The 26,086-nt window shown below is 44.2% G+C and overlaps 1 protein-coding gene across 7 annotated transcripts in view; it reads left to right on the forward strand.

The window, feature by feature from the left end:
• Positions 1–25,352, forward strand: part of TTC13 (tetratricopeptide repeat domain 13) — a 70,171-nt gene extending 44,819 nt beyond the window's left edge. For 3 of the 7 annotated variants that reach the window (XM_019941592.3, XM_033841985.2, XM_004310245.4), the window contains 15 exons: positions 308–390; positions 1,877–2,018; positions 2,316–2,490; positions 4,709–4,865; positions 8,363–8,493; positions 9,461–9,593; positions 10,422–10,514; positions 12,843–12,926; positions 13,762–13,846; positions 17,442–17,548; positions 19,801–19,936; positions 20,896–20,975; positions 22,830–22,908; positions 23,042–23,121; positions 24,605–25,352. In XM_019941592.3, the coding sequence (XP_019797151.1) occupies positions 308–390; positions 1,877–2,018; positions 2,316–2,490; positions 4,709–4,865; positions 8,363–8,493; positions 9,461–9,593; positions 10,422–10,514; positions 12,843–12,926; positions 13,762–13,846; positions 17,442–17,548; positions 19,801–19,936; positions 20,896–20,975; positions 22,830–22,908; positions 23,042–23,121; positions 24,605–24,719 (1,680 nt within the window). In that variant the 3' untranslated portion in view covers positions 24,720–25,352. Of the gene's footprint in view, positions 1–307; positions 391–1,876; positions 2,019–2,315; positions 2,491–4,708; positions 4,866–8,362; positions 8,494–9,460; positions 9,594–10,421; positions 10,515–12,842; positions 12,927–13,761; positions 13,847–17,438; positions 17,549–19,800; positions 19,937–20,895; positions 20,976–22,829; positions 22,909–23,041; positions 23,310–24,604 lie in introns of all 7 variants that reach the window. The other 4 variants (XM_019941591.3, XM_019941593.3, XM_019941594.3 and 1 more) reach the window with 2 other exon arrangements.
• The last annotated feature ends 734 nt before the right edge of the window (positions 25,353–26,086 follow it).

The following is a 26,086-nucleotide window of genomic DNA, read 5'->3' on the forward strand; positions in this document are numbered from 1 at the left end:
CCTAATGAAAAAGATAGTGAAAAGCTGTTTTCCCATTTTGGAAGGAGAAGCTTAAGGCTCTGTTGTTGTTCATAGTAATGCATTTGTTTACTATTGAAATTAAATCCTCCAGACTCATAGTTTATTGTACTTCCTACCTCTCTCTTTTTTTGAAGTCCTCCTATTTAAAAAAAAAAGTACTCAGAGACCATGTATTTTATATATATATATATCTATCTATATATATATGTATGTCCTTTAGTGATTTGAGAGAAACTCAATTTTAACAGTTAAGCAAATGAAATAATTTTCTATATACTTTTTACAGGAAGCTATTGAATCCTTCAAAGAAGCTTTGAAGCAGAAAGTTGATTTTATTGATGCATATAAAAGCCTGGGGCAGGCCTATAGGTAAGTAAAGTACTAATAGTTGGGGTAGGAGGGAGGGCGTAGAGTGGGATAGCCTCACATAATAGTGATTTTTTAAAAAAAAAAATGCATTTCTTAACCAAAAGAGACGGTCATTCTAAATCACATAGGCATTCACATATTTATTAAAATCTTCTCTGGAACATAGAACCACAGGTAAGAGGATATCGTGATACCTGTTACTGTGTCTTAAAACAGCCTCGGTCTGTATGTATTAGTCTAGAAGACGTTAGTCCTTCAAGAGTTGTTGCTTTGCATAGTGGCATCATAAGCTGCTGAGTTACAGACGCTGCTGCCTTTTTAGGCAGTACCTAAGGTTAATACCCACATCTCTAGGATCTGTTTGAAGATTCCTAGAATTGCGGGATGGAAATGTTACAGTTATGATGCATCTCTGTAGGGTATGAGTAGTTGTGCCTGGACCCTGGCTTCCTGACTACATGCATTGCCCTGACCAGCAAAGCTATTCTGACTTTTGGCTTAAAATGTTTTTAACATTCTGACTCGTATAAAGGTGCTATAAAAGTTAGGAAAGAGACAGACAGTCATGGAAACCCCCTGTAAAACCCTGTTAGGTGCCCTATTCAGGAAGGGTTACATTTAAGAGCTTATTTATCTGATGCCATCGTTGGAAAAGCTCTCATACTAACTTGGAGAAAGTGTGTTTGGATTTGTTCTAGGTTTAAGGGATGATATTTAGCCTTCCTGTCGCACGAAATTGTTGGGTATATAAATTGAAAACAGATTTGAAAACACCTAGTAAATAGTAAAGTGCTGTAGAAATGTAAGTGGGTGTTATATATATATATTTTTAAAATCTTCATTATTTATAGAAAATTGACATATGGGATATTTTGAAGGTTCTTCAATTATTTATAAAAATGTTGATATATAAAAGAGGGCAAGGCTGGTCAGTAATAACCATTTCCACTCTGAAATGATCACAATTCTGAAATATGCTTCTTATTTCAGAATTTTAAAGTAGATAATGATTTACTGGATTTTAAGTGAAGTACCTTCAGTGACAGAAAAAATTGTAAGCCTATGAATTTGATTCGCAATGATATACCTCTGTATGATTATAACCTACTTACTTTTTTCCAAAGGAGAAACATATGTTTCTATCCAGACAACTAAAATTTACACAAAGTTTTTTTAGGGGTTGGAGCTGATCATGAGTTGGGGAAAGGGATTTGAATAAGCATTTGTCTTTGGAAATCAATAAATTAATTTTCCCCCAAAGAATTTCAAGAGCTCTATGGTGATCCTATAATCTGGTAAGATTTAGAAAAAGCAAGTAGGATATGACGCGTCAAAGGCTAAGTAGCTATAAAGTGGTAAAATAAAAAAGCAAACTCCCACAGTAAAGTATCGTATTTGTAGACTGAACCATAATTCTGAGGATAACTTATTCTGTGTGTTTACTGAAATGCCTATACTATGTTTATTACTATTGTCGAACACCTAGAGAGCTGGGCAATTTTGAAGCAGCCACTGAGAGCTTTCAAAAGGCTCTGTTGCTGAACCAAAATCATGTGCAGACCCTCCAGCTTCGGGGAATGATGCTTTACCACCATGGCAGCTTGCAGGAAGCCCTTAAGAACTTCAAGGTGAGCATCCGTAAGTGAGCAGCAGTGTAACTGCAATTCTGCGTCATTCTTCAACAAAGTTCATTGAAATGAATGGGGTCAGCGGGGAGGGCAGGCAAGAATAGTGCTTATACTTCAGCAAAAAGAAGGAGGAAAAAACCATGGCCCGGTCCTGTAGACCGATTTACTGAGGATGTATTTGGTCTGATTTAACCTGGAGAGAAGACTTTCCTAATTCCAGATTAAAGAAGAAAGTACTTTAAAGTTTCCTTAAACTGTATTGATTCTAATACAGCATTTTCTCCTTCGATGCCTCAGCGGTGTCTGCAGCTGGAACCGTATAACGAGGTGTGCCAGTACATGAAAGGACTCAGCCACGTAGCAATGGGACAGTTTTATGAAGGGATAAAAGCACAAACTAAAGTTATGCTAAATGACCCTCTCCCAGGCCAGAAGGCCAGCCCAGAGTACCTTAAAGTGAAGTACCTCCGAGGTAAGTCAAACAGCTGCAGAATCACTGACCCTGAGTGCTTGGAGTAGGAGTGATACTGCTTGTGTCTCTGATGTTCCGTGTTAGGCAGTTGAGTCTCAGAGCAGCTGCGTGACTTGTCCTCAGCTGCCCCTTGGTTAGTGGTGGTATCTGGACTAGAGGGACGAGCCCATGTCTTCTAAAGGCCAATCCAGTGCTTTTTTTTTCCTCTTCCTCACATTTTTTCTTTCTAAAGTTAAAAAATTTTACTTATGCCAAAAAAACATATTTTGACCTAAATGTGACAATCATCTGGGTATCCATGACTTGTCACACCTCATCCAGAGATATAGGAATGACAGGAAAGGAACATTTTATGAGGTTTTTACTGTTAAATAAAAACTTGGTATCTTTGATCTGTCATTCCTTCATATCAGAATTCCCACATAGTTTGGAGAATTTAAATTGAGATGAAGAAGAAAGCAGATCTTTGGGTTATCCTTTTATTAGTCAGTCTTACCCTTTCTCTGCCATACACAAAGACATTTTTGTTTTTCATATAAAGCCCAAATCTTTACTTTTATTCCTTCTCTTTCCTTTATCATTAGCCCTCTGTACTAGCACTGTCCAAGTGAAAACATTTACAAGCCATGTGTGTAATTTTAAAATTCTAGTAGCCACACTAAAAAAGTAAAAACGGGGGCTTCCCTGGTGACGTGGTGGTTGAGAGTCCTCCTGCCAATGCAGGGGACGCGGGTTCGTGCCCCGGTCCGGGAAGATCCCACATGCCGTGGAGCGACTGGGCCCGTGAGCCACGGCCGCTGGGCCTGCGCGTCCGGAGCCTGTGCTCCGTGGCGGGAGACGCCACAACAGTGAGAGGCCCGCGTACAGCAAAAAATTAAAAAAAGTAAAAACGAACGGGTGGAATTCATTTTAATAATATATTTTATCTTATTTAACTCGGTACCTCCACAATATTAGTTCAATATATAATTAATATGAAAACACTCTTTATTGGATGTTTTACATTTTTGGTACTAGTCTTTGAATATGACCTATGTTTTACACTTACAGTTCATCTCAATTTGGACGCTAAATTTTCATTGGAAATACTTGATCTGAACGTAGATTTCATAAAGTTTAAAGTTGTAAAAGTAGACTGATATACGTAAGTTGTTCCAAACCTACGGCAGTTTTCTAATAATTGAATAAAATATCAGTTTTAAGTTTAAATTAATTCAAATTAAGTAAAATCTAAAGTTCAGTGCTTCAGCCGCACTAGTCACCCCTTCAATTGTCAGTAGCCAGCTGGCTAGGGATTACATTTTCGACAGCATAGCTCTTTACTCTAAATTGTAATTCCCTCTATTTTCCTGGTTTAGGAGAACTTGGACTTGTGAACTATAGACTGAAGCTGGGGGCACTCCATATCCTGGTTTTTTCTACACCGCGTCCCTAGAGATAAGCAGCAGTTGGTCAGTCAGTTGATGAAATCGCATACGTAGTCAGTAGATCTATTAGTTGAGAAGGAAGCAGGCTCTGTCTAACACTGAACTTGCATTGCCAGACTCTGGAATCGAATAGTGAGATCTTTGGTGTTGCTTATGGAAAGGTGGTTAAAATTTAGTCGAAGTGGACCCTGATTGGCTGGCTTGTATTTGACCCTGGTAACTCAAGTCAGTGGCAGGCCACCTCTGTTATCATATAAGAGTGACTTGCTAAAATTTGGAGTCTCCATTTAGAATTCTTGTAATTTTTTAAAATAAACTTATTTATTTATTTACTTTTGGCTGCGTTGGGTCTCCGTTGCTGTGCGCGGGCTTTCTCTAGCTGTGGCGAGCCGGGGCTACTCTTCATTGCGGTGCGCCGGCTTCTCATTGCCGTGGCTTCTCTTGTTGCGGATCACGGGCTCTAGGCGCAGTGGGCTTCAGTAGTTGTGGCATGTGGGCTCAGTAGTTGTGGCTCGCTGGCTCTAGAGTGCGGGCCTAGTAGTTGTGGCGCACGGGCTTAGTTGCTCCGCGGCATGTGGGATCTTCCCAGACCAGGGATTGAACCTGTGTCCCCTGCACTGGCAGGCGGATTCTTGACCACTGCACCACCAGGGAAGTCCCAGAATCCTCGTAATTAAATAACGGTTTGTTATGAAGTATTTGTACAGACTGGCTATAAAAAATTACAGTTAGCTATAAAAACCGTCTCTTTGGCATATCCGGGTGTGTCAGATCCCATTTCCCATCTGCAGAGTATTCTCGATATCTTCATGCCCACCTTGATACTCCCCTTACGGAATATAACATTGACGCGGACCTGCCCGGGAGCTTTAAAGACCACTGGGCTAAGAATCTGCCTTTCCTCATAGAAGACTACGAAGAGCAGCCAGGGCTGCAACCCCACATAAAGTGAGTGCTTTATTTATTTGTTTATTTTTTACATCTTTATGGGAGTAGAATTGCTTTACAATGTGGTGTTAGTTTCCACTGTACAACGAAGTGAATCAGCTATATGTATACATATATCCCCATACCCCCTCCCTCTTGCGTCTCCCTCCCACCCTCCCTATCCCACCCCGCTAGGTGGTCACAAAGCACCGAGCTGATCTCCCTGTGCTATGCAGCAGCTTCCCACTAGCTATCTCTTTTACGTTTGGTGGTGTATATATGTCAGTGCAACTCTCAAAGTGAGTGCTTTAAATGAAGATTTTTTTTTTCTTTTTCAACACTGAGCTGTAAGTTCATCATAATATCTCTTGGTCAGTAAATGGCTTTCTATTCATGTTTCTGATGAATTTATTTTTGAATTGGATATGTCCGCAAATATTTCTTTTAGCTTACCTTTGGACATCGTCTTTCCTTTTAGCGCGACATTCCCTGCTAATGTGGGGTAACTTCAAATGTACTTATACTTCTTGGTAGCAAGAAGGATATGCATTATTCCTTTACCATGTTACTTTAAAACAAATTTCTTAACATATTAAAAGTTTGAAATTACAGCACTGGCCAATACTGCTGCAATATGGCAAAATGGATATGCTAAAAGGCTATCCCATTACAGAACAATTAGATTTAGAATAGAAATTAATTCCTGGCAGTCTAGCAGTGTCCTAAAAATTAGGAAAAATCTGTAAAGATCGGCTCCCTCTATGCCTAAAAAGAAAGAAAAGAGAAGGTATTCAAACTACAGTGATGGATGGTAAACACATTTTAACGGAAGAAGGCATCCTATCCAGTGGAGTGCCTTGAGACCTGGCGGGGTGGGTTTGTTGACCTTCAAAGGGCTAAAGTGATCCCATATTGGAGGCATTCCCAGGATCTCAACAGAAGCAGACGCAGATCCTTCCTGGGGAGAAATTAGTGCCAACTTGTACCCCCAGTATTCCCACAGATTAAGATCATTAGTGTGAGAATGAAAACCAAGATGACCGAAACCATTTGTGAGAATCAACAGAAGCCACAAACAATAGACTTTGACCCTTAAGGACTTCAGATATTGGAATTGTTGAAAACAGACTCTACAATAACTCCAAATGAAATGCTTGAAGAAATTATGAAGAGATCACAAACGTGAGGAAGAGACATGAGATTATAAAAAATGACCAGACAGATGCCACAGACCCACATGCCGCAGACCAAAAACATAAGCTCTAGGAATAGAAAATATAATCATTGAAATGAAGAATTCAGTATACAGGCTAAAAAGCAGATTAGATATAGCTGAGAGAAAATTGCAGAATTGGAAGACAGAGCACAGAGAGTCAAGGAGTTAGAAAACTTGAAAGAGAGCAGATACGTAAAATGTAAGAAGGGCTAACACTTGTGTGTGTAATTGAAACTCCCGAAGGAGAAAATGGAGGAGAGGCAGTATGTGAAGAAATAATGGCTAAGAATTTTCCAGAACGAAGGAAACACATTCATAGATTTTTTTTAAAAAAAGCAGGGTAAACGAAAAAAAATCCATTCAGACACATCATAAGTAACTGGAGAACACCTAAGGTAAAGAGAAAAATCTTAAAAATAGGAAAGTCATATCACCTACTTAGGGTCAATTATTGGACTGACTGTAAACCTTTCCACACCAACAGTTTCTGCAAATAAAAGTCAAACAGCTAATTAGAACAGTGCAAAAGACATGAACAGGTAATTTCATCAAGGGGAAAACGTGAATGGCAAGCATATGAAAAGATGCTTCAGTTCATAAATATATAAGACCACATGAGATCCTTCACCCACTAGGTAAACAAATATTAGCAATACAAAGTCTGATGATAGTAGTGTTGACCAGGAGGAGGATATGGGGAAATTTCATACACTGGGGTATAAATTGCTCCGTGAACTTCTGCCAGCAGTTTGTCCTTATTGTGTAAAATCGAATATTTGCACGTCCTACAATCTTTAAGTTCCGCTCCTGTGTATATTCAGGAGAGAACCATGTACCTGTGCACATGTCTGCTTGGAGACCTGTTGATAGCAGTTTCTTTGTTCACAACTGAAAACGAAATCATCCCAAATGTTCATGAACAGAAAAACGGATAAATGTGATACGGTCGCATAGTGGGGTATTATACAGCAGTATAAACAAATGACCCAAGCAACAGTGTGGACTAATTTTGAAATATAAAATTGAGTAAAAACAGCAAGTTGGTACACTGCAGGGTCACATCATTTTCACCATAGAGCTCATAAGCAAAACTATAGAATATATTGTTTGGGGATATACATATGTAACCTATTTTTTAAAAGAAGAACGTCAAGGAATTGTGAACACAAAATTCAAGGTAAGTTACCTCTTCCTGGGAGGCAGGAGGATAGGACAGGAAAGTGACATACAAGTAGGTAGAGCTACATAATTGTTCAGGTCCTTTCGTTGAGTGATGAGGTTGTATGCTTTCGTAAGTTTCAGTAATCAAGATAATAAAAACCAAATAGATTGCTCAAAGAGGTATGTATGTTCTCTAGCATACATACTAGAGAAATATTTATGTGCAGGAAAGCGGGGGCGCCTGAAGGGCTGTCCTTGGAGAGACCTGCTCACCAGGCTGGCCCTGGGCTGGCGTCTGGGAACGGGGATTTCGGGATCTCCCCCTACCCCCAAGTGCCCAGAGCTAAGAATGGCTCCCAGCACCTGCGCCATGTGTATGAACAGTGTGGTTCATGCTGAACACCTGCCCTCCTCTGGGGGCCTAGGGTACCTGCAAGGCAGGGGTGCTCACGTGGTCAGCCCCCAGTACAGTCCCTGGGCACGGCGTGTCCAGTGAGCGTTTCACTCGGGGAATTAGTGCCACGTGTCTCCCCAGGGTCCTGGAAGTGCGCCTGGCTTCCTCTGGACCTTGCCCCATGTGCCTTTTCCCTCTGACGATTGTGCTGTGTCCTCAGAGCCACGAGTACAACTGTACACAGAGCCTGGGAGTCCTCCTAGTGAATTACTGAACGCTGACACAGTCTGTAACTTAGAATTGCAGTCTTTGTTATGAAAACTTTTAGCAGGTTGGCGGGTAAACAGTAGCAGTCACATACACAGTCCCAAGTACACTTGGCATCATGTAACTTGGGGCCGGAGCGGGAGATGGACGTAGGGTCGGGTTTGGTTGCTTGTCAAAAGAGGAAGTCCCTGTGTTCTGGAGAGGTTTACAGAACAAATAAGGCTCAGACGTGTCTTCTGAATTGCAAACTAGTTATCAGCGTTACTAACAAGCACGTGACAGCGACTGTACACACACTGTCATGAAGAGTCCTGCTTTGAATTTGTGTCTGGTTGGGTACAGACCACTGAAGTAAAGATCATGTGGTCAGAAGTTCCTTGATTATTTTTGCAGTGGAAGAAGCGACTGCTTTTCAGGTGAAACTGGATAACCAGATATCTGTGGTAAAAGTCTTTATCATGTACGTAATGTTTCTTCCAGAGATGTGTTACATCAGAATTTTGAGAGTTACAAGCCCGAGGTCCAAGAGCTGATTTGTGTAGCTGATCGTTTGGGATCTCTGATGCAATATGAAACACCTGGTTTCCTGCCAAACAAGAGAATACACAGAGGTATTTTAAAACTATCTGAAAATGGGAGTGTTTATGACAAAGGAGCGGAGGATTGGTAAAACCACGTTGTACTTTTGAAAAGCATCATATGTTGTGCTTCCTGAAAATCTCCATGTGATCAGAACAGAAATGTATAGATTCATTCACACTGAATCTGAGAGAAGAGCGCTTCCAGCGTTGGCTCTCATGCTGTTGCTTTGGTGTAGATGTAGGAGGTAGGTCTTCAGTCATTGCTGTAAATCAGACAGCTCATCCACCAGAGCTGTCTCCTTACTGTAGGGTGAGGAGGGATTTGAACCTCAGTTCTTTCAGGATTGGGAGCAGACAAGTGTGAGGTTGCCTCCAATTTCCTCTGATAGAGTTGAGCTTGAGTCAGGCCATCATGTAATGCATCTATGATCCTGTTAAATTACCAATACTTGTGATTCTTTTTGTTTTCCCCGGTTTACTTTCATATTTATTTTAATTTTTATTCTTTTTTTGCCTTTAAAATTTTTTGTCATTTTTTTTAACATCTCTATTGGAGTATAATTGCTCTACAATGCTGTGTTAGTTTCTGCTGTATAATGAAGTGAATCAGCCATATGCATACTTATATCCCCATATCCCCTCCCTCTTGCGTCTCCCTCCCACCCTCCCTATCCCACCCCTCTAGGTGGTCACAAAGCACCGAGCTGATCTCCTGTGCCATGTGGCTGCTTCCCACTAGCTATCTATTTTACATTTGGTAGTGTATATATGTCCATGCCACTCTCTCAGTTCGTCCCAGCTTACCCTTCCCTCTCCCCGTGTCCTCAAGTCCATTCTCTACGTCTGCGTCTTTATTCCTGTCCGGGCCCTAGGTGCATCAGAACCAATTTTTTTTTTTTTTTTAGATTCCATGATTCTTTCGCCGAGTTGTCGGCGAAGATCATTCCCTCTAAAGGGTACCTACAAACTCTGTTTTCCCCACATTTCCTTCTTTTAGCCATGGGTTTGGCAGCCTTAGAAGTCATGCAAGCTGTACAGCGTACGTGGACCAGTTCAAAGGTTCGAATGAATGGGAAAACGCGGCTGATGCAGTGGAGAGACATGTTTGACATCGCAGTGAAGTGGAGACGGTAACTGACGTTTCAGTGAAAATAAGCTAGACGTCTTATCATTGTCAGAAAATGTTAAGTCTCCTCTAGTTCACAGGTTTTGAATCCCATTTTATTTACTAATAATTGGCCTTGTAAGTTATGTTTTCCTCTCTACAGTTTGTCAGAAATTCCTGACATCATTATTCTTTGAAATACACTTGACGAATATTTATGAAATAGGAATTGATCGTTGCCGTGCTTCCGGGCACATTTTTAAGTGAGGTGTTGTAGAAAAAGCGGTCTCTCTGGAAGAGCATATCGTTCATTACCTGTGGTACCTTTGAACGAGCTTCAGTGCACCAGTCTTCTTATGCTTGAAGTGCGGGCCTGGCCAACCAGCTACAGTTTAGAGGGGGAACCGCTGATACTCATTTTCATGAGAAAAATCCTGCTCTACTAGTAAACCTGTACTGACATCTTCCTTGGTCCAGTTAGAATATCTTTTTGGAATTTGCAGGTTTGTGTTTCATACTTTTAGATGTAATGGACTGAGCAGTTGTTTTCCAAAGACCTCTACATGTTTTATTTTGAAAGCTTTTGAACATTTCTAGGTTTTATAAGGTCTTCTTTTTTTTTTTTTTTTTTTGCGGTACGCGGGCCACTGTGTGGCCTCTCCCATTGCGGAGCACAAGCTCCGGACGCGCAGGCTCAGCAGCCATGGCTTACGGGCCCAGCCGCTCAGCGGCATGTGGGATCTTCCCGGACCGGGGCTCGAACCTGTGTCCCCTGCATCGGCAGGTGGACCCTCAGCCACTGCGCCACCAGGGCAGCCCCGGTCTTCATTTTTCAATGAGCTCCCTTTTACAGGATTGCGGACCCAGACCAGCCAGTGTTATGGTTGGATCAGATGCCAGCACGAAGTCTCAGCAGAGGCTTTAACAACCACATCAATTTGATCAGGTATGAGCATTCTGTGTATCTTTCCTGTTCTCATAGGAGTTTATTTTAAATCGTCAGTTCATGGAGACCACGAGCAGCCCAGTGCTCCCTCCTCGGTGACTTTTTGACACAAATCAGCTCTGCACCTGCAAGGTCCTTCCCGCATTCCTCTGAGCTAGCCTGGTCGCAGAAAGAAATGCTGTGCCCCTTCTCCAGGCTCTTTGCCGCAGAACTCAAGTGAAGGGTAGAGTGCCAGATTTTTGCCTAGATGTCAGTCTTTAAAGGGCCCTAAAACATCACAGAAAGTAATTAGATGGAGAATATTACATTACCATAAGATCCCGATAATATCGTGTGGCTTAAAGAATTCTTGTGGTGAGGGAAAGACTCCCCCTTCCAACCCTGCAACACCCAAGGCGGTTGGATGAAAAGCGCTGTCTGGGTGCTAAGCTGCCTTCCTGGGAGGATGAGCCAGGTTACCTGGAGAGCTTTTGTTTTGTCCAGAGGCTCTGGCAAGTTAGGGGCGTGGGTGAAGTGCTCACCTCGTTACCGGACCCTTCATGTGCTTAGCCACCCTCTAGGTATATGATGAGCAAATATTAAAGAGTATCAGCTTCAGTATCAGACCCACTGAATTTAATTTTAGGTAAATTTTACACCTGTGGTAGTTGTGTCACATCTAAAATGCTTCGAATTCCAGAACCCTGAATCAAGAAAATAGTATAGTATACAACTTTGACATTTAAGTTTAATGGAAATGTTCTTAAGACATTTATTTTTTTAATTCCTAGAAAATAAATTTCCTTTCCCCTTGTGACTTGTATATTCCTGTTTCTTACAGAATAATTTGTGACATTCACAGGTAGACTCAACTAGCTTTAACTAAAGGCCACTCTCCATGTGCTGTGCAGCACGATGGTGATTGAGCCGTGACGTACAGCCTCTCACGGCAGAAGGCTTGTAGCTTAGTGACGAAGATGGACCTCACTGAGCTATGAGCCTACCGTGTAGTGTGTTAAGAGTGGTGGTGGTCACGTGTACAGGATGCCGGAGGGCGGGGGTGGGGTGGGGTGGGGGTGGGGGTCCCAGTCCAGCCTTCAGGTGATGCTGTTTGGAAAGATGGAAAGCAGAGAGGGGGGGTGAGGCATGGCCGCACCTGTGAGTCAGGCATGGACCCACCTGTGAGTCAGGCATGGCCGCACCTGTGAGTCAGGCGTGGTCAGGGAGGTATCACTAATTCATTATGACTGGTGGTTAGTTTATGATTAAGGGGCTGTCAGCAGTCGGGGCTGGAAAGACAGGCAGAGGCTGAAACATAAACAGCTTTTTTTCCCCCAAATATAGCTAACATATCCATGCTCAGGCACTTTTTGTCCTGAAATAAAAGAGAGTCATTCAGAGATCAGAAGCAGAGAAGCGAGCTGAACAGAATTACACATTTGGGTGATCACTTTGGCCACAGGTGGCAGAATAGATGAGAGGGCAGCGACTTCCCTTGGAGGCGTGGGACTGGTTAGACAGTTGTGGAACATTCCGGTGCACTGGTCCCGAGGTCTTGAAAGCTTTGTGGAAGTGAGCTGGAGGGGAAGAGTGGATACTGAGAAGGCAGGGTCGGAACACTGGGGGTGGGTTAGAAGTGAGGGCGAGCGTGAAGCTGCGGGTAGGCGGTCCCATTGCCGAGCGGGCACGTGGTTGCCCCAGTAGGCCAGGAAGCCCCAGGGCAGAACGTGGGTGAACACACTGGGGAGCTGGGGTGAGTTCCTGAACCTGAGGTTTGACTCGCCTGCGGGGAGTCCAGGGAGCCGTGCCCGGGAAGCAGTCGGCTGTGTGTGTTGCCGGACACGTGCGTCAGCTGGATGGGTACATCGGCGTGTTGGCTGTACGTGAGGTTCTGGGAGAGTTTTAAAAATGGGGGTGGGGATAGAAACGGGAGGAAAATACTGTTTAGAGTGGTAGAGGAGATGAAGACAGCTAGTAAGCTGGACAGCAAGGAGTATTAGCCCCTAGTGCTATCAGGAGCCCTGAGGGGCAGAAGGGAGCATATTGCCGAAAAAGGGAAAGGATCCATAAGGGGAAAGGGACATACAAGTCTGAGCCCCGTTTAAGTACCTGAGGACTTTTCTTCCTGTTTTGGCATCTCCAGGGCTGAGTTTGGTGCCTTTCCCACCAGAATAAGCCCAGTCGCTGACCATCAGTCTTGCTTAGACAGGTGTTTGTTTCTCCCGTTCTTTGGCTGCAAACAAGCGAATTTCCCAGCTCTCTTATTGTCCTTTTGAATTAGCTTTGAAATTAGATATTGTGTGGAACATATTTCTTTGTAAAAACATTCTTAATTGTTTTTTCTTACAGGGGTCAGGTGATCAACATGAGATACCTGGAATATTTTGAGAAAATTCTTCATTTTATTAAAGATAGAATTCTAGTTTATCATGGGTAATCTTTCAATTTTCTTTTCATAGTAATGGATAAATTTTATGTATTTTACATTAGTTATATTTATGAAACTTGAAAACCAAGCCTATTGACAGACCAAACAAAATGTGTCATATTTTTACATACTGTTTGGAATCATAAAACCTTTCATAATCGTTTATCAACCTTCTTTTTAAGAGCGCCACAAAATCCATGGACCTTAACTGAGTATTTTTATCTTACACACATTGCTGTGACTTTTCTAGCCTCTTTGAAAGTGTCTAGCCTTTCTTTGAATTCAAAGCAGGATGTTTCTTTGAATTTCTTAATTAGGGATTAAATGAGGGATTTTCACCTTAATACTCATTCTCCCTCAACTGAGAGGCAGTACAGTATAGACAGGACAGTGGACAGAATTCTGGGGAAAAAGGAATTCTGAATATTAGTTCACCAAGTAAATATAAAATTGGTATAAGAGCTTAGTAGGATACTTCCATTTGAGCAACTTTAGGAAGAAAAACCATTCACTTCTAATTTCATAGTTGGAATAGGAGAATCAAGGTTTTCTGACCAAGCCCAGACCCATGCATGTCCACACAGACATTGGCTGTCCATCCTTTCAGGTTTTCCCCAGTTCATGTTCTAGACAGACTGCTGTCTTGTTTCCTTAATTCTCATCTGTAGCCCAATACTCATTAGATTAAACCATCCCATTATTTCAAAACTTTGTTTGTGGTCCACTGTTTTGAATATTGAGCCACTAGTAATTAAGGATGATTTATTTAAATTAAAGGTGAGAGCATAATTATTAATTTCTGTATTAATTTTAGTTGCCATCTCTCTTTCCCTTTTTAAGAGCTAATAATCCTAAAGGATTGTTGGAAGTTAGAGAAGCTCTGGAAAAGGTCCACAAAGTGGAAGACCTCCTTCCAATTATGAAGGTAAATTTATCATCAAAATCGCAGTAGGCGTTTTTAGGGGAAACAGTTAGTACTTTTTTTTTAATTAATTTATTTTATTTTTATATTTATTTTTGGCTGCGTCGGGTCTTCGTTGCTGGGCTTGGGCTCTTTGTAGTTGCAGCGAGTGGGGGCTACTCTTCATTGTGGTGCGCGGGCTTCTCATTGTGGTGGCTTCTCTTGTTGCAGAGCACGGGCTCTAGGCTCATGGGCTTCAGTAGTTGTGGCACACGGGCTCAGTAGTTGTGGCTTGCGGGCTCTAGAGCACAGCCTCAGTAGTTGTGGCGCATGGGCTCCGTTGCCCCGTGGCATGGGGGGATCTTCCCGGACCAGGACTCGAACTCGTGTTCTGTGCATTGGCAGGCGGATTCTTAACCACTGCGCCACCAGGGAAGCCCAGTACTTTTTACAAAACGAACTCGTAATTATTAAATGCCTGTTTGTTAACAAGTATTTTAAGTTTTATAAAGTGTGCTACTTGAAAACACTGATAAAAACACATTCTGCAGAATAACGAAAATAAAACAAAACAGACCCTAGAAGGTAGGAAAATGGAATAAAGAAAACAAAGTCAGTTCAACTAAAAGCTCACAGAAAGAGAGGGGGGAAAAGGTAAGGAGGAAATGTCTGTAGTGGATGCTGGGTCTCAACATGACGTGAATAATCGAGCCCTCACTGAAAGAATGAGCATCTCAGATCGGTATTTTAAAGCCCAGCTAGGTTCTGTTCACAGGAAACACCCACAACGAGATGACATTCAAAACATTGAAGGCGGAAAGGTAGGCAGGCAAATGCTACTGAAGAAAAGCAGGTGTGGCAGTATCAGAAACATTGGAATTCAAGATAAAGGGCGTGTCACGGGACAGCAATTATATTGTTTAAAAGTACAATCCATTAAGAAGTTATAATTTTATGCACCTTTTCTCCACCTAGGAACATAACTACACATAATGCACCAGCAGCAGGTTGGTTTGGTTTTTTTCAGTTAATGGTTTGAACTATAACATAAAACTTGAATCAATGTTCTCCTTGTAGCTATAGTAGATGAGATTGATTTACATCAAATAAACATTAAGAAATTTCTATGACTGACCAAAGCTTATCCATTTCTAAAGAATAACCAGGAAGCATCCCGTCATGGACAAAGCCGTGAGCTGACTCTGTACCCAGGGTCCGGTCTGCTCGCCGGGTTTGACAGGCTCTCCCGGTCTCATCCCAGGCTCTCATGTGTTGGAGAGCCGTGATTCCGGCCAACCTGCTCGTTGTGAGGGTCTCATGAACTGAGGCAGTGGTTCTCAGTCTTCTCAGACCCGCCTTAACTCAGTAAACATGTTCAGATGGCCCCTTTACTGCACTAGAATGAAATTCATAAAGAATGTATCCCACCTACTCAAAAAATTCTTTCAAAAGTCTCCACAGTGCCGTAAGGGAGTTCTAAAAGGTAACTTGTTTATAGTAGAAAACCATGTATTTCAGTGTGTCAACATTCAGGCATGTCTTCATGAGAAGCCACAAAGAAGTAGCCAGTTGCTTGCACAGATGTGTATAATCTTGGTGAACGTGACAGCGACAGATGCAGCCCTGTATCCATGTGTCATTTGGTGACTCAAGTATCACGAGCTACGATGTTGGCGATAACGGTTTTCTGTAATGGTAAACCGCACTTAATAAAGTTCCACACGCTGTAGAGTATCCTCTTTCCTCAATGTATATGCTGTTTGCATTCCTAGGAAAGTCAGCGTGTATTAAAATGTAACCAATATTTAGCGTGTGAGTGTAAAACGGAGTCTGGTTCCAGGCCTAGAAAATCATTACATTATAAACAGTTCCTCATCTACACGGACGTCCAGTGGGAGTCGCGCCTGTGTGGCCGTCCCCAGCACCTCGTCCCCTCAGCCACCACATTATCCCATAAATTCCCCAGACGCCCCCGAAGGGGCAGAAGGGCCGCACCGAGGGCCGCTGGATGTGCCAGACAGAAGGAAAACTAGAGCCTGACTCAGGTTTCAGTCTTTAGCTGTCCTGTGGGTATTTTAGGCATTTAAATTTACTATATTAGGCAGAATACAAAATCAGCTTAGGGATATTTTAATATATGTATATCTTTGTCTAAAAAGAAAAGCGCAATGGACAAAAGGCTGCAGTCGCCTGGAGAGCAGCTAAGGGGCCGGGCATCGCCCGCCCAGTGCCTGGCTCCCAGTGCAAAGTCACGGCCTGTCTGGCCACATCTGGGAGTGGCCGTCCCACTGTGGTTTTGCTCACCGCACCTCCAGCCAGGCTGTGGGCACACTGGCCTTTCTAAAGGCACACGTGGAAGTATATAAAAATACGCCTTTGTGTTTAAAGTGCTTGGTGAATATGATGCCGTGACAGCCTCCACTGAGATATAGGTACTTCTGCTGAAAGGTACGTGTACTTTTTCAGCACATTCACTTTTGCTTTCTGAAAAGCCAAGTTCAGATGTACCTCAGCTCCCCTCGGGGCAGCTGGTTAGTAAGTTAGGGGACTGGACGTCGAGAGGGCCTGGGTCCCTGCTTCCACTCTGCCACTCCCTCGTGCCAGCTCGGGCCAGACCTCACCTCGCTTCCCCTCACCAACTCGGTTTCCTCACCTGTAAGATGGAGGTCGTGTCCTGTCTTATGGGCACGCTGTGGGCATGAAAGAGCACGGCACATACTAAGTGTTAGCGCCTTCTGCCTCTACAAGTCTCTGTCCTCCTACGGGACACCTCCCGTCTCGGCCCCTGCCGCCCGCTCTCCTGCTGACGTCCCTTCATCTATGTCCTTCTCTGGACCTTGGTGAACGCCTGCTGGCTGTCGCTGTTTTGGGGCAAACTTTCCCTCCAATATCTTATGCGAAGCACGACCTCTTTTAATGTTACCATTGATTCTCTTATTCAAGTCTGTCAATCCTAAAAACATGTTGGCTACACTAAATAACCGAATTGGGGAGGATTTTTCTGGAGTGATTTATTGGCATTTCACTTCGTCAAAAGTGTTTTCAACAGAAAGCCGTGTTCATACTCATCACCCTTAAGGGCCACTCTGATCTCTGTGTAATTCCTTTAGAATACATTGCTTTGTCACTCTGTGGTCTGCGGAGTTGGGGTGTGTGCATGTGTGTGTGTAAAATTCTCAGGTGACAAAATTCTGAGTATTTGCAGACAGATGAGAGTCTCCTTTGAAGAAGCAGTAGAATAAACACAAGGTGCTCTTTCGAATCATAGGATGTTGAGCACAGCTATTCTGCAAAGTATCAGTGTGGCTGCCGCTTAAGATGAACAAGAGAAAAGACCCCAAGGGAGCTCTTAGCAGTGAGCAGGGCCTTGCCATTGCAGGGAGGCTGTGCACCTTTTGCTCTGAGGTTCTCTGCTGCCCTCTGGCAGGGGCCACGGGGAGCGTGACTTGGGCTGGGAGTCTGGGTTGGGGCATGGGGCCAGGACAGAGAATACACGGTGTCTGGCACACCGTGACCCTTCTTAAAAACATGAAAGTCGGAGTCGGCGCTGCACAGTGGCAGTTGGGAATTTACAGTGAATCTCACCAGTAACGTGAATTTTCTTTTTCCCCGAAAGCAGTTTAATACTAAAACGAAGGATGGGTTCACTGTGAACACAAAAGTTCCCAGCCTCAAAGACCAAGGGAAGGAATATGACGGCTTCACGATCACTATTACAGGAGACAAGTACGTGTGCTTCCCACGTGCGGGTGCGCAGACGGGGGCTGGTGTCAGAAGGCATGCAGATGCTTGGCGCTGCTGCGGGAGATCGGACCTCCTGGGCTTTGGCTGTCTCCTAAAACGGAGATTATCAAGGTCCAGTGTGCAACGAGAACCAGCTTTTTTTTTTTTTTTTTAATGTGACATTTAGATTATTACACCAGCAGATAGATTTTCTGACTGTGCTACATCTAACAACTTTCTAGATATTAAGTATAATGTCTGATGTGGTTTGTGGAAAGCATTCTTCCAGGTTCTTGAAGTTTGTCGTGGGTAAGACGTTTACTCATTAAATGGAAAAAAGATGAGAGATTGGCAGGTTGAAGGCTGTTATTGGATTTTTAAATATAGGTTTTAAAGTAGTATGAGAGTGTAAGTGCAGTCTTATTGAAACTTTAGAATACAGATAAGCAAAGATTAAAAATTTTAAATCATTATTTCCTTTAAAAACTGAGATTATACTGTACATATTGTTTTACAACCTGTTTGTTTTCTAGCCTTACTACGAACATTTCCCCATATCCTATTCTTAGAAGCATTTTAAAAAATTGCATCGTATTCCATTTTAGGGATATTGTAGAGTTGCTGCTACTAATTTTTTTGTCATTGATCATTCAGGGTGTTTCCCATTTTTTCACCTTATCAGTAGTAGCGCCGCAGTGACCGTTTTTATTAATGATCATTTTATTTACATCTGAAATCCACACTTCACCTAGGAGCCTCCGTATCCCTTGAGTTCTGGGTGGAATGACCTTGACCCTCTCCATTCACTGCCGTCCCCGAAACACCGCGCTCCTCAGTTGCTTCCCTAGGAGGCTCCACCACTTCTGCATCAGGGACTTCCGGCAGCTCAGCGGCGGGAGCCATGTCCTCTCAGCCCCTGCTGGGCTCTGGTTTCCTTGTCCAAACTTACACAGGCCTTCATGAGGAAACCCCCGTTTAGCAACTTCCAGATTCTATGACTCTGCCACGTCGTTGAGGTCTCCGTCTCTAACCCAAGCCACTTATCAAAGTACTTTCCCAATAAGGGTCATCCTCCCCCCAGAAGGAATTCCAGGGTCTTCTGTCGAGGTGAAATTTTTTTCTCCTACCTCTTCACCCAGGCAGAAATGCAACTGCCGAGTAAGAGTCCATAAGTCCTTCCCTGAAACACAGCGTCTTTGCTCAGCTGTCTGTCTCACCCCATTTGTTGTCAGTCTCGCTCGGGGCCTCCGACCCCTACTCATGACCCATGCCTCCATCTCCGGTCTCCTGTGGCTGGCCCGTGCATCCTCGGGTCCTAAGGCCGGGTCCACGGGGCGCCCCCGTGGCTCCAGAGCTCCCTCCCCAGTCCATACCCTGCCGTTGCCTGTTGACACCAACATCGGCCCCCGTGCCGTACATTCAGGCCTTTTGTAATCATGGCCTCAAACAACGCCTCCTGCCTCCCTGAAGCACTTTCCTGCCAGCGCCCGGCCTGCTAATTCAGCTGAACTGCTTGTTCGCCGAGGTCACCTCCCACCTCCTGGCTCTGCGCTCTGGCATCGCCGTCCTCCTCTTCAAGACCCAGGCTCAGGCCCCTTCCTCCGCAAGCATTTCCTGTTTTCTTCCCTGTCTTCCAGAGCAGATCAACTCTCTCTCCTTGGGACCTCTGATGAACCGTTACGGCTCTACGCATGGGCTCATAATCTGTGGCCTCGTTTCCCCTCCGTCCCTCCATCAACGCGGCAGCTCTGCTGTGTTGTCCTTTAGAGGGTCTGAGGAGTATTTTCAGCGTTTGGGTACCGGCGTTATCCAGTAACTACCTGTTGCATAGAATTTATATCCTCCACAGAGCCTCCCGTGGAGCTCATGCGGCAGAAGCTTAATAGAAAAGGAAACAGCGGAGGCCCTGAACTCGCTTTCAGGGCACAGCCCCGGCCCCTGCTCTTCTATTGTAATAGGGTGCCTGTCTGATAAAATGTTTCCTGGGCATTGAAATACATTCTACTCTGTGTAGTTTCCTCCTCCTGTGTTAGCTGAAGCTCATGTAAGCAGGGCCTACACTTAGACTGAGCAAAACCGTATTTTGTGGAAAAGCTGCCTGCTGTGAGCCACGCCCCATCTGTCTGCTCAGAGAGGCAGAGACAGTCTTCCTTGCGTCCTGTGCCCCCGTCGCCACGCTGCCCTCCCCACCCTTCTGTGCTTAGCTCTTTGAACCGTATCATACGTGCCTTCGACACACCTTCTTGTATTTTTAGGGTAGGCAATATACTATTTTCCGTGGAAACCCAGACCACAGAAGAAAGAACACAGTTATATCACGCCGAAATAGATGCACTTTATAAAGATCTAACAGCGAAAGGAAAAGTACTGATTCTCTCATCAGAATTCGGGGTAGGTCTTCGTTTATCTTCATTTCATCCATGCTGCTTCTGATTCTTTTGTACACTGCTTAAAGCCTTTACCCTTTCCTTGGGATTACACAGTTTATGCTTGAAATCAGCTTTAATTGAGCGGTAAATATTTCTTTTAATATTCTTGTAGAGACAATTCCCGTATTTAGTAAGTACAGAAACTGGGGAAGGGGAATGATACATGTATGTAGTGACTGTGTCATAGTATCAGAAATTTGGGCTTTGTCAAGATTTAAGAGAACAGGTTGGTCCACAATGGACATGACCTGTGCTGCATCTAGTGATGCTCTCCTGGACTGTGACCTCTGCCCTCCGTTGCTTCCCCGACTCAAGGTGGGGCTCCTTGGTAGCAGGAGCTGCAACGTCACCTCCGTCGCTGTAGCTGTCCACTGTGTGGAGAGTGTAGCGGCCACTCGATCCGCGTTCTGGAATGGATGCCCGTGGCCCTTGGGAAGTTACTTTGTTTCTCAGGATCTTAATCAGTTTATACCCATAAATTAAGTACACTGATCACCTAAATCTCAGTGGGTGGGGGTAGGGCACTAATCAGAACCCTGGAGTAGAGAGGCCTGTAGTCTGAGAAAGTGTATTCAGTATTAATAAGTGCTTTGTTTTATTTTAATCTCAATGTATATGTCGACATTTCAAGTAACATTATAGACTGAAACAGATGTCTAGGTTTATCAGAAACGGTTGCAGTTTTAAAGGCAGCTGGGGACGTACTGCTCTAAACCGAACTGAATGTATACCCTCTCGTGAGGTATATCATTGGGAAGAGTATAAAATATTCAAGGATGTGGAAAGTAGGTTCTTGTAGAAGAAGAAGGAAATAATCCTCTTCCTAATGTAAATGCTTCTGATGTGTCTTGTCACCTGATAAGAAATGAGTTTATAATCTGTTATTTAAGTTCATAAGCACATGTTTTTTTTTTTCCCTAGGAGACTGATGCTGTTGGCAACTTAATCTTATCCTTAGTTTATTACTTTTATAATTTAATGCCGCTCTCTCGCGGATCCAGGTGAGTGATATCCTCTAATCTGACAGTTTTTGGAGTGAAGAACGCACTCCTTTTGCTTACATCTCCTGTGGGGCCCTGGGTACAGGTACCCCAGCAATGGTGGGAAGACCTCTTGGTTTTTTTCAAAGTCCACCCAAACGTGATGTCCTTGATCTACTGCACCACCAAGAGTCTTGGAAGGTACTTTTAAAAGAAGGTGCTTGGCGTTTATAGGCTGGAGCTCGAAGTCTCACTGTGTGCGCACGTGTGCGCCCTGTGCTTTAATTCCTGATATTTGCCCAGACTGTACCCTGCCCTGTTCTCCCCTCGCCCCCAAGTTTTGACCATTAATTGACCTTTAGCCCTAACGTTTAATACTTTTGGGTCACCAATCATTGCAAAGTATTTTTGTTATTATGAATGAATTCTTGCTACTTACTGAAGTCACCAGGCATCTTTCAGGTGTCACTCAAACAAGGGTGCGTCTGTAGGCTTTCTTTTTCTCCCCTTTTCCCTGGTATCGTGCACAGTAAATCATGCGAATTCACCAGGCATCTTTCAGGTGTCCTTCAAACAAGGGTGCGTCTGTAGAGCTTTCTTTTTCTCCCCTTTTCCCTGGTACCGTGCACAGTAAATCATGCGAGTGGCGCATGCCATCGTAGCACATGTTTGACTTTAAGACGCTTTGGCTAAAGTAATACAGTTAAATGTCTTGATCTTTAAGTACTACTTTAGAGAGTAAAACTCTCCAAAATGTGGTAGTAAGTGTTGTTATAATATGACAAAAGCGTTGGGGGCGGGTGGGTGACATGGGCGAAGGGGGTCCCCTGTGTGGTGGTGGATGGAAACTAGGCTCGTAGTGAGCACTCCGGTGTAGACGGGTGCGTGCCCTTACGCGGAACTTACATAACGGTAACGACGGCATTGAAACCAAATGGGAACATAAACCTTGTGCCTTCGGGACAGTCGTCATTAGATGTGCCCGCGATGCCCTCCACGTGCCGCCTTCCGCCCGCCGCCCTCACAGGCGCTGTGCACGCGCGTGTCCTCACAGCGGCTGTGCCGCCCTGCTCTCTGCCTCCCCACGCCCCCAGCCCATGCCCACACCTTCCTGTCCCCCCCCCCGCCGGTCCGCTTCCCCCTCCTCTGCCTCGGGGGCCCCGCCCGTGGCCCTCGAAGATGCAGCGCATGTGGCCGCGGCCTCAGTGAGGGCTTCCCTGGCAGGCGACCTCGGGGCGGGCTCACTCTCTCTGGTGTCCGCTCGCCGGGGCAAGACGTCTGTCTTAGTTGTCTTCGTCCTGGGCTGCCTGGCACAGGGCACAGAGCTGGTGCCACAAAGACGTCAGGATCCAGAGTGAGTCCGGACATGCCGGGATGTCCCCGTAGCGCAGCCGGCTTCGGGCCAGTCTGTTAGTGCGTTCTGCAAACGCGTTCTGCTTGTTTCGTCTTCGGGGCCACAGTGTTTAATGTTTAAACGATAATATTAATATGTTTGCATTTACTAAGTATATCGTATATATTGCGTTTTAAAGCCAAGCCTCATGAAGATGTTAAAAATACAAGCAGGCACATTTTCTAATTCACTCTTTCACAACAAGAGAAAAGCCAAGTGAGGAGAAAACTCCTAATTAAAAGATACTTTTTGTTCTCAGAAAAATATTATTCTTACACGTTTACCCTTAAATTAGTAAATCAGTAAATAGTTTTATTAGTAAATATTTTTAAGGCAAATGAAAATATTCTTATGTTTAATGTCCAGAGAATTCTTAAGAGAAATAAAATGTCATCTCTTAGGATGGAAAATCCGTGGTAAGCTCTAACGTGGTAACTGTCCGTGGCCTGGGACTGACCGGTAATTGTTCTTTACCTAAACAGTGTGATCGCTTACTCAGTGATTGTGGGAGCCCTGATGGCGAGTGGAAAGGAAGTAGCAGGAAAAATTCCCAAAGGGAAGGTATGTCGGAGCTGGAGCTGGAAGGGAAGCGTTTAAATCCCAATCTGGGGTTTTGTGTTGAGACACACGAACGGATCCCAAAGGGAGCTTCCCCTCCCTGTTGGTCACATTGTTAAATTTCTTTCTTTTTCAGTTGGTTGACTTTGAAGCTATGACCGCCCCTGGTTCAGAGGCCTTTAGCAAAATAGCTAAAAGCTGGATGAACTTGAAAAGGTAACTGCTGGATAGGGGTCAGACAAACGGATGTTACAACTGAAAAGGGAAAGAAGGGGCTCCCCGTTACCTTTCGAGCGTCGTGACACTGGAATTGTACTCATTTTTATGAGTTATGATTATACAGTGAATGTAATCCACTTTTCAAGGTTAAAGTGTTTTTGCTGTTGCGTAAGACCCCTTAACAGGTGAGTATATGCATAAACGTGAATAATGAATAAAGTAAGGAAACCAGTTTGTGAAGAAAGGGTTACAAATGTCTTATTTATATAGTCAGATATCCGTATCTCTTGCCTAATCCGCCCTTTGTCCCAGACTCTCAGGGTCAGTATTCGGGAGCGACTTTGAACGCTGAGCTGCACCCGATTCAGACTGAGTCTGGGTGGTAGTGCCTGCCCTTCAGCTGCATTTTTCCTGCACTCTAGGTTTTGGGAAGGTGGTACTTTATTGTTATTTAGGTGCGGAATACACGTGAGTCAGGAAATGCTAGCCAGAAATTACCCCTGACGATTACGGTGGGAGAGCCTAGCAGACTCTCATCTTTCCTGGCCCTTGTTTTCAGAAGCACCACGGGGAACGTGTAAATTTGCGATGAAATTAAACTCACAGATGCTTTCAGAGTTAGTTAAGAATGAGCAAATCTCACTGTTCAATCTTATTTATTCCTTTATATCATAACCACTTCCAGTTCTGCCTTTCATTACCTACTGAACACAGCAACCTCTCTAAAAGTTGCTGGATAATTTGTGCTCTGTTTAAAACAGAAATTTGTGTCTGTAGGACACTTTTGTCCGGTTTGCAAGGATTCCATGAGCTCTGTAATGGAAAGTCCTAACAGCTACACCTTGTTGCAGTATATTCTTGTTTCACGTTTACTAGTTTACACATGTTTTAGTAACACGACCATAAGGTCAAAGCCCTCGCCTCTGTTTCCTACATCATTTTACAGTGTTGATCTTTCAACAACTCTTTAAGGAAAAGATAGCAACACTACCCTATGTTGTGCAGCTGCTGTTTCACAGCGTACCTTGACACCCGTCCCATGCTCCTGCTAGCTCTGGGAGTTAGGAACCCTCTCCCTCTTGCTGCAGATATGGGAAGCGGGGCTGAGAGGAACCCCTAAAGCTGATAAGGGTCAAGGCTGGACCCGAAACCTGTGTCTTCTGGTTCCATGTCCAGCATGCGCCCCAATGGGACGTGTGTGCGTAACGCTCACTGTGCAAATCGGGGGTTGATTTTTCTTTCTGAAGACTGGCTGAATTTCCCAGCAGCTCATGGTGGGAGCCTGCCCGTACCCCAGATCAGCACTGCAGCAGGGCCTGCTCTGTTCACAGCGCCCCCTGCTTTGTAACATTGTCTGCTGTCGTGCGTAGGGAGTACTGGAAAGTGAATATCGTAATAGGAATTAATAGACCGTAAGCTTTGCCTTTTTTGTACAGTTGTGTTGATTTTCACACCCTTGCTTTTTGTTTTTCTTTTTCAGTATCTCACCTTCTTATAAGACTCTTCCGTCCGTGTCTGAGACGTTCGCAACGTTAAGATCAATGATCGAGGTGCTCAACACGGACTCCTCCCCACGTTGTCTTAAGAAACTCTAGTTACGCTGTGGTATTTATACAAGTAAAGGGCCGGACCTCTTGCTTCTTAAGTTATTTTTTAAAACATGGAATTATAAAGAAATTAGGTCCTTTATTACTTTTGATACCAATTTTTGATAGGAATTGAATACTTGAAGTCATTTTCCTTACCTTTCCGAACCATAACAAAATTCATGGAAGAGGGTTTTGGGGCGACAGAAGAGCTCTGTGGGAGGGGAGGCATACGTATTAGCCAGCGGCCTCTTGGTTTCCACTTACAAAGTCATACAACCCCTTCCTCCCAGTGAAGAAAGTTTATTCCCAAAACCAAAAATCAACAACAGAACAGGAGTGTTTTCATTCCTTTGAAGATTTGGGTATTCTTCAAAGACCTTCTTTGTAGGCACATTGTGAGAAGGCATCTTGTCTTCAACTCACATAATCCTCATGCGTGGGCTCTCTGTTTCGTTTGAACCACGGGAGGTTCGTGGCCATCAGAGTGTTCCCGGAGCTCGTGGCCGGGAACGTTGAATGAGGCAGACAGTTTTTGCCAGTGATTCAAACACTGAATTGTGGAAACATGTTTGTTTTTCTCCTCTTTGCTGGAAAAAATAAACGGGGGTGATTTCTGTAAATCACCAGTTTTTGACACTGGATTATGTACGTTTTCATTGTGTGAGCCAGTTTCACTGTCAGGTTATAAGAACAGTCAGAAAATTGCTGATTTCCTTTTTCAGACAGGGTAGATGCCAGTAAATGGGTTCAATTAAACTGTTGCCATTTCCAAATCATTTTCATTTTTCTTTGATTTTTGTTAAAGAGTTAAACTAGCCACTGCTTCTTTCCGTTATTTAGTTTTTGTCTCTCAGGCTTGCACGAGAGGGACACGGCAGTGTCTGCAGGCGTCCACGCTCGTCGGCAGGGACTTAACGCTGGGCGCTGGCAGAGTTGTCTGTGGTCTCCGCAGAACGTGGCCAGATAGGACTTGCCCTTTGGACAGATGCTGTTCTGGGTCTTGACGTGTGCTTCAGAGCAGCCACCAAGATTGGCTCGTCTTCTCCTCTCATCTGGGTGGTGATAGAAATTGTCAGGCACACCTCACTTTAGAGAGAGATTTCACACCCACAGGCCAGCTTTCCCCTGGGTCTTCATTTTCATATTACAGATGAGGGAGCTGAGGCTCGGGCAGGTTGATGACTCTCCCGGGTCCCCCAGCGATTAAAAGCCAAGGTGGTAGGATCCAACCAGGCCTCTCTGCCCCCCGGGGCCTAGCCTGCCTCACCACGGTCTCGAGGCCCCAAGGATTCATTCGCAGGTTCTTCTCAAGATTCAGAGTACTTAACGCTGTTCCGTGCAAGATCTCCATCTGTCTGTTACATTTCTCTGGA

This window comes from Tursiops truncatus, chromosome 16 (genome assembly GCF_011762595.2).
Source record: "Tursiops truncatus isolate mTurTru1 chromosome 16, mTurTru1.mat.Y, whole genome shotgun sequence".
Taxonomy (NCBI): Eukaryota; Metazoa; Chordata; class Mammalia; order Artiodactyla; family Delphinidae; genus Tursiops; species Tursiops truncatus.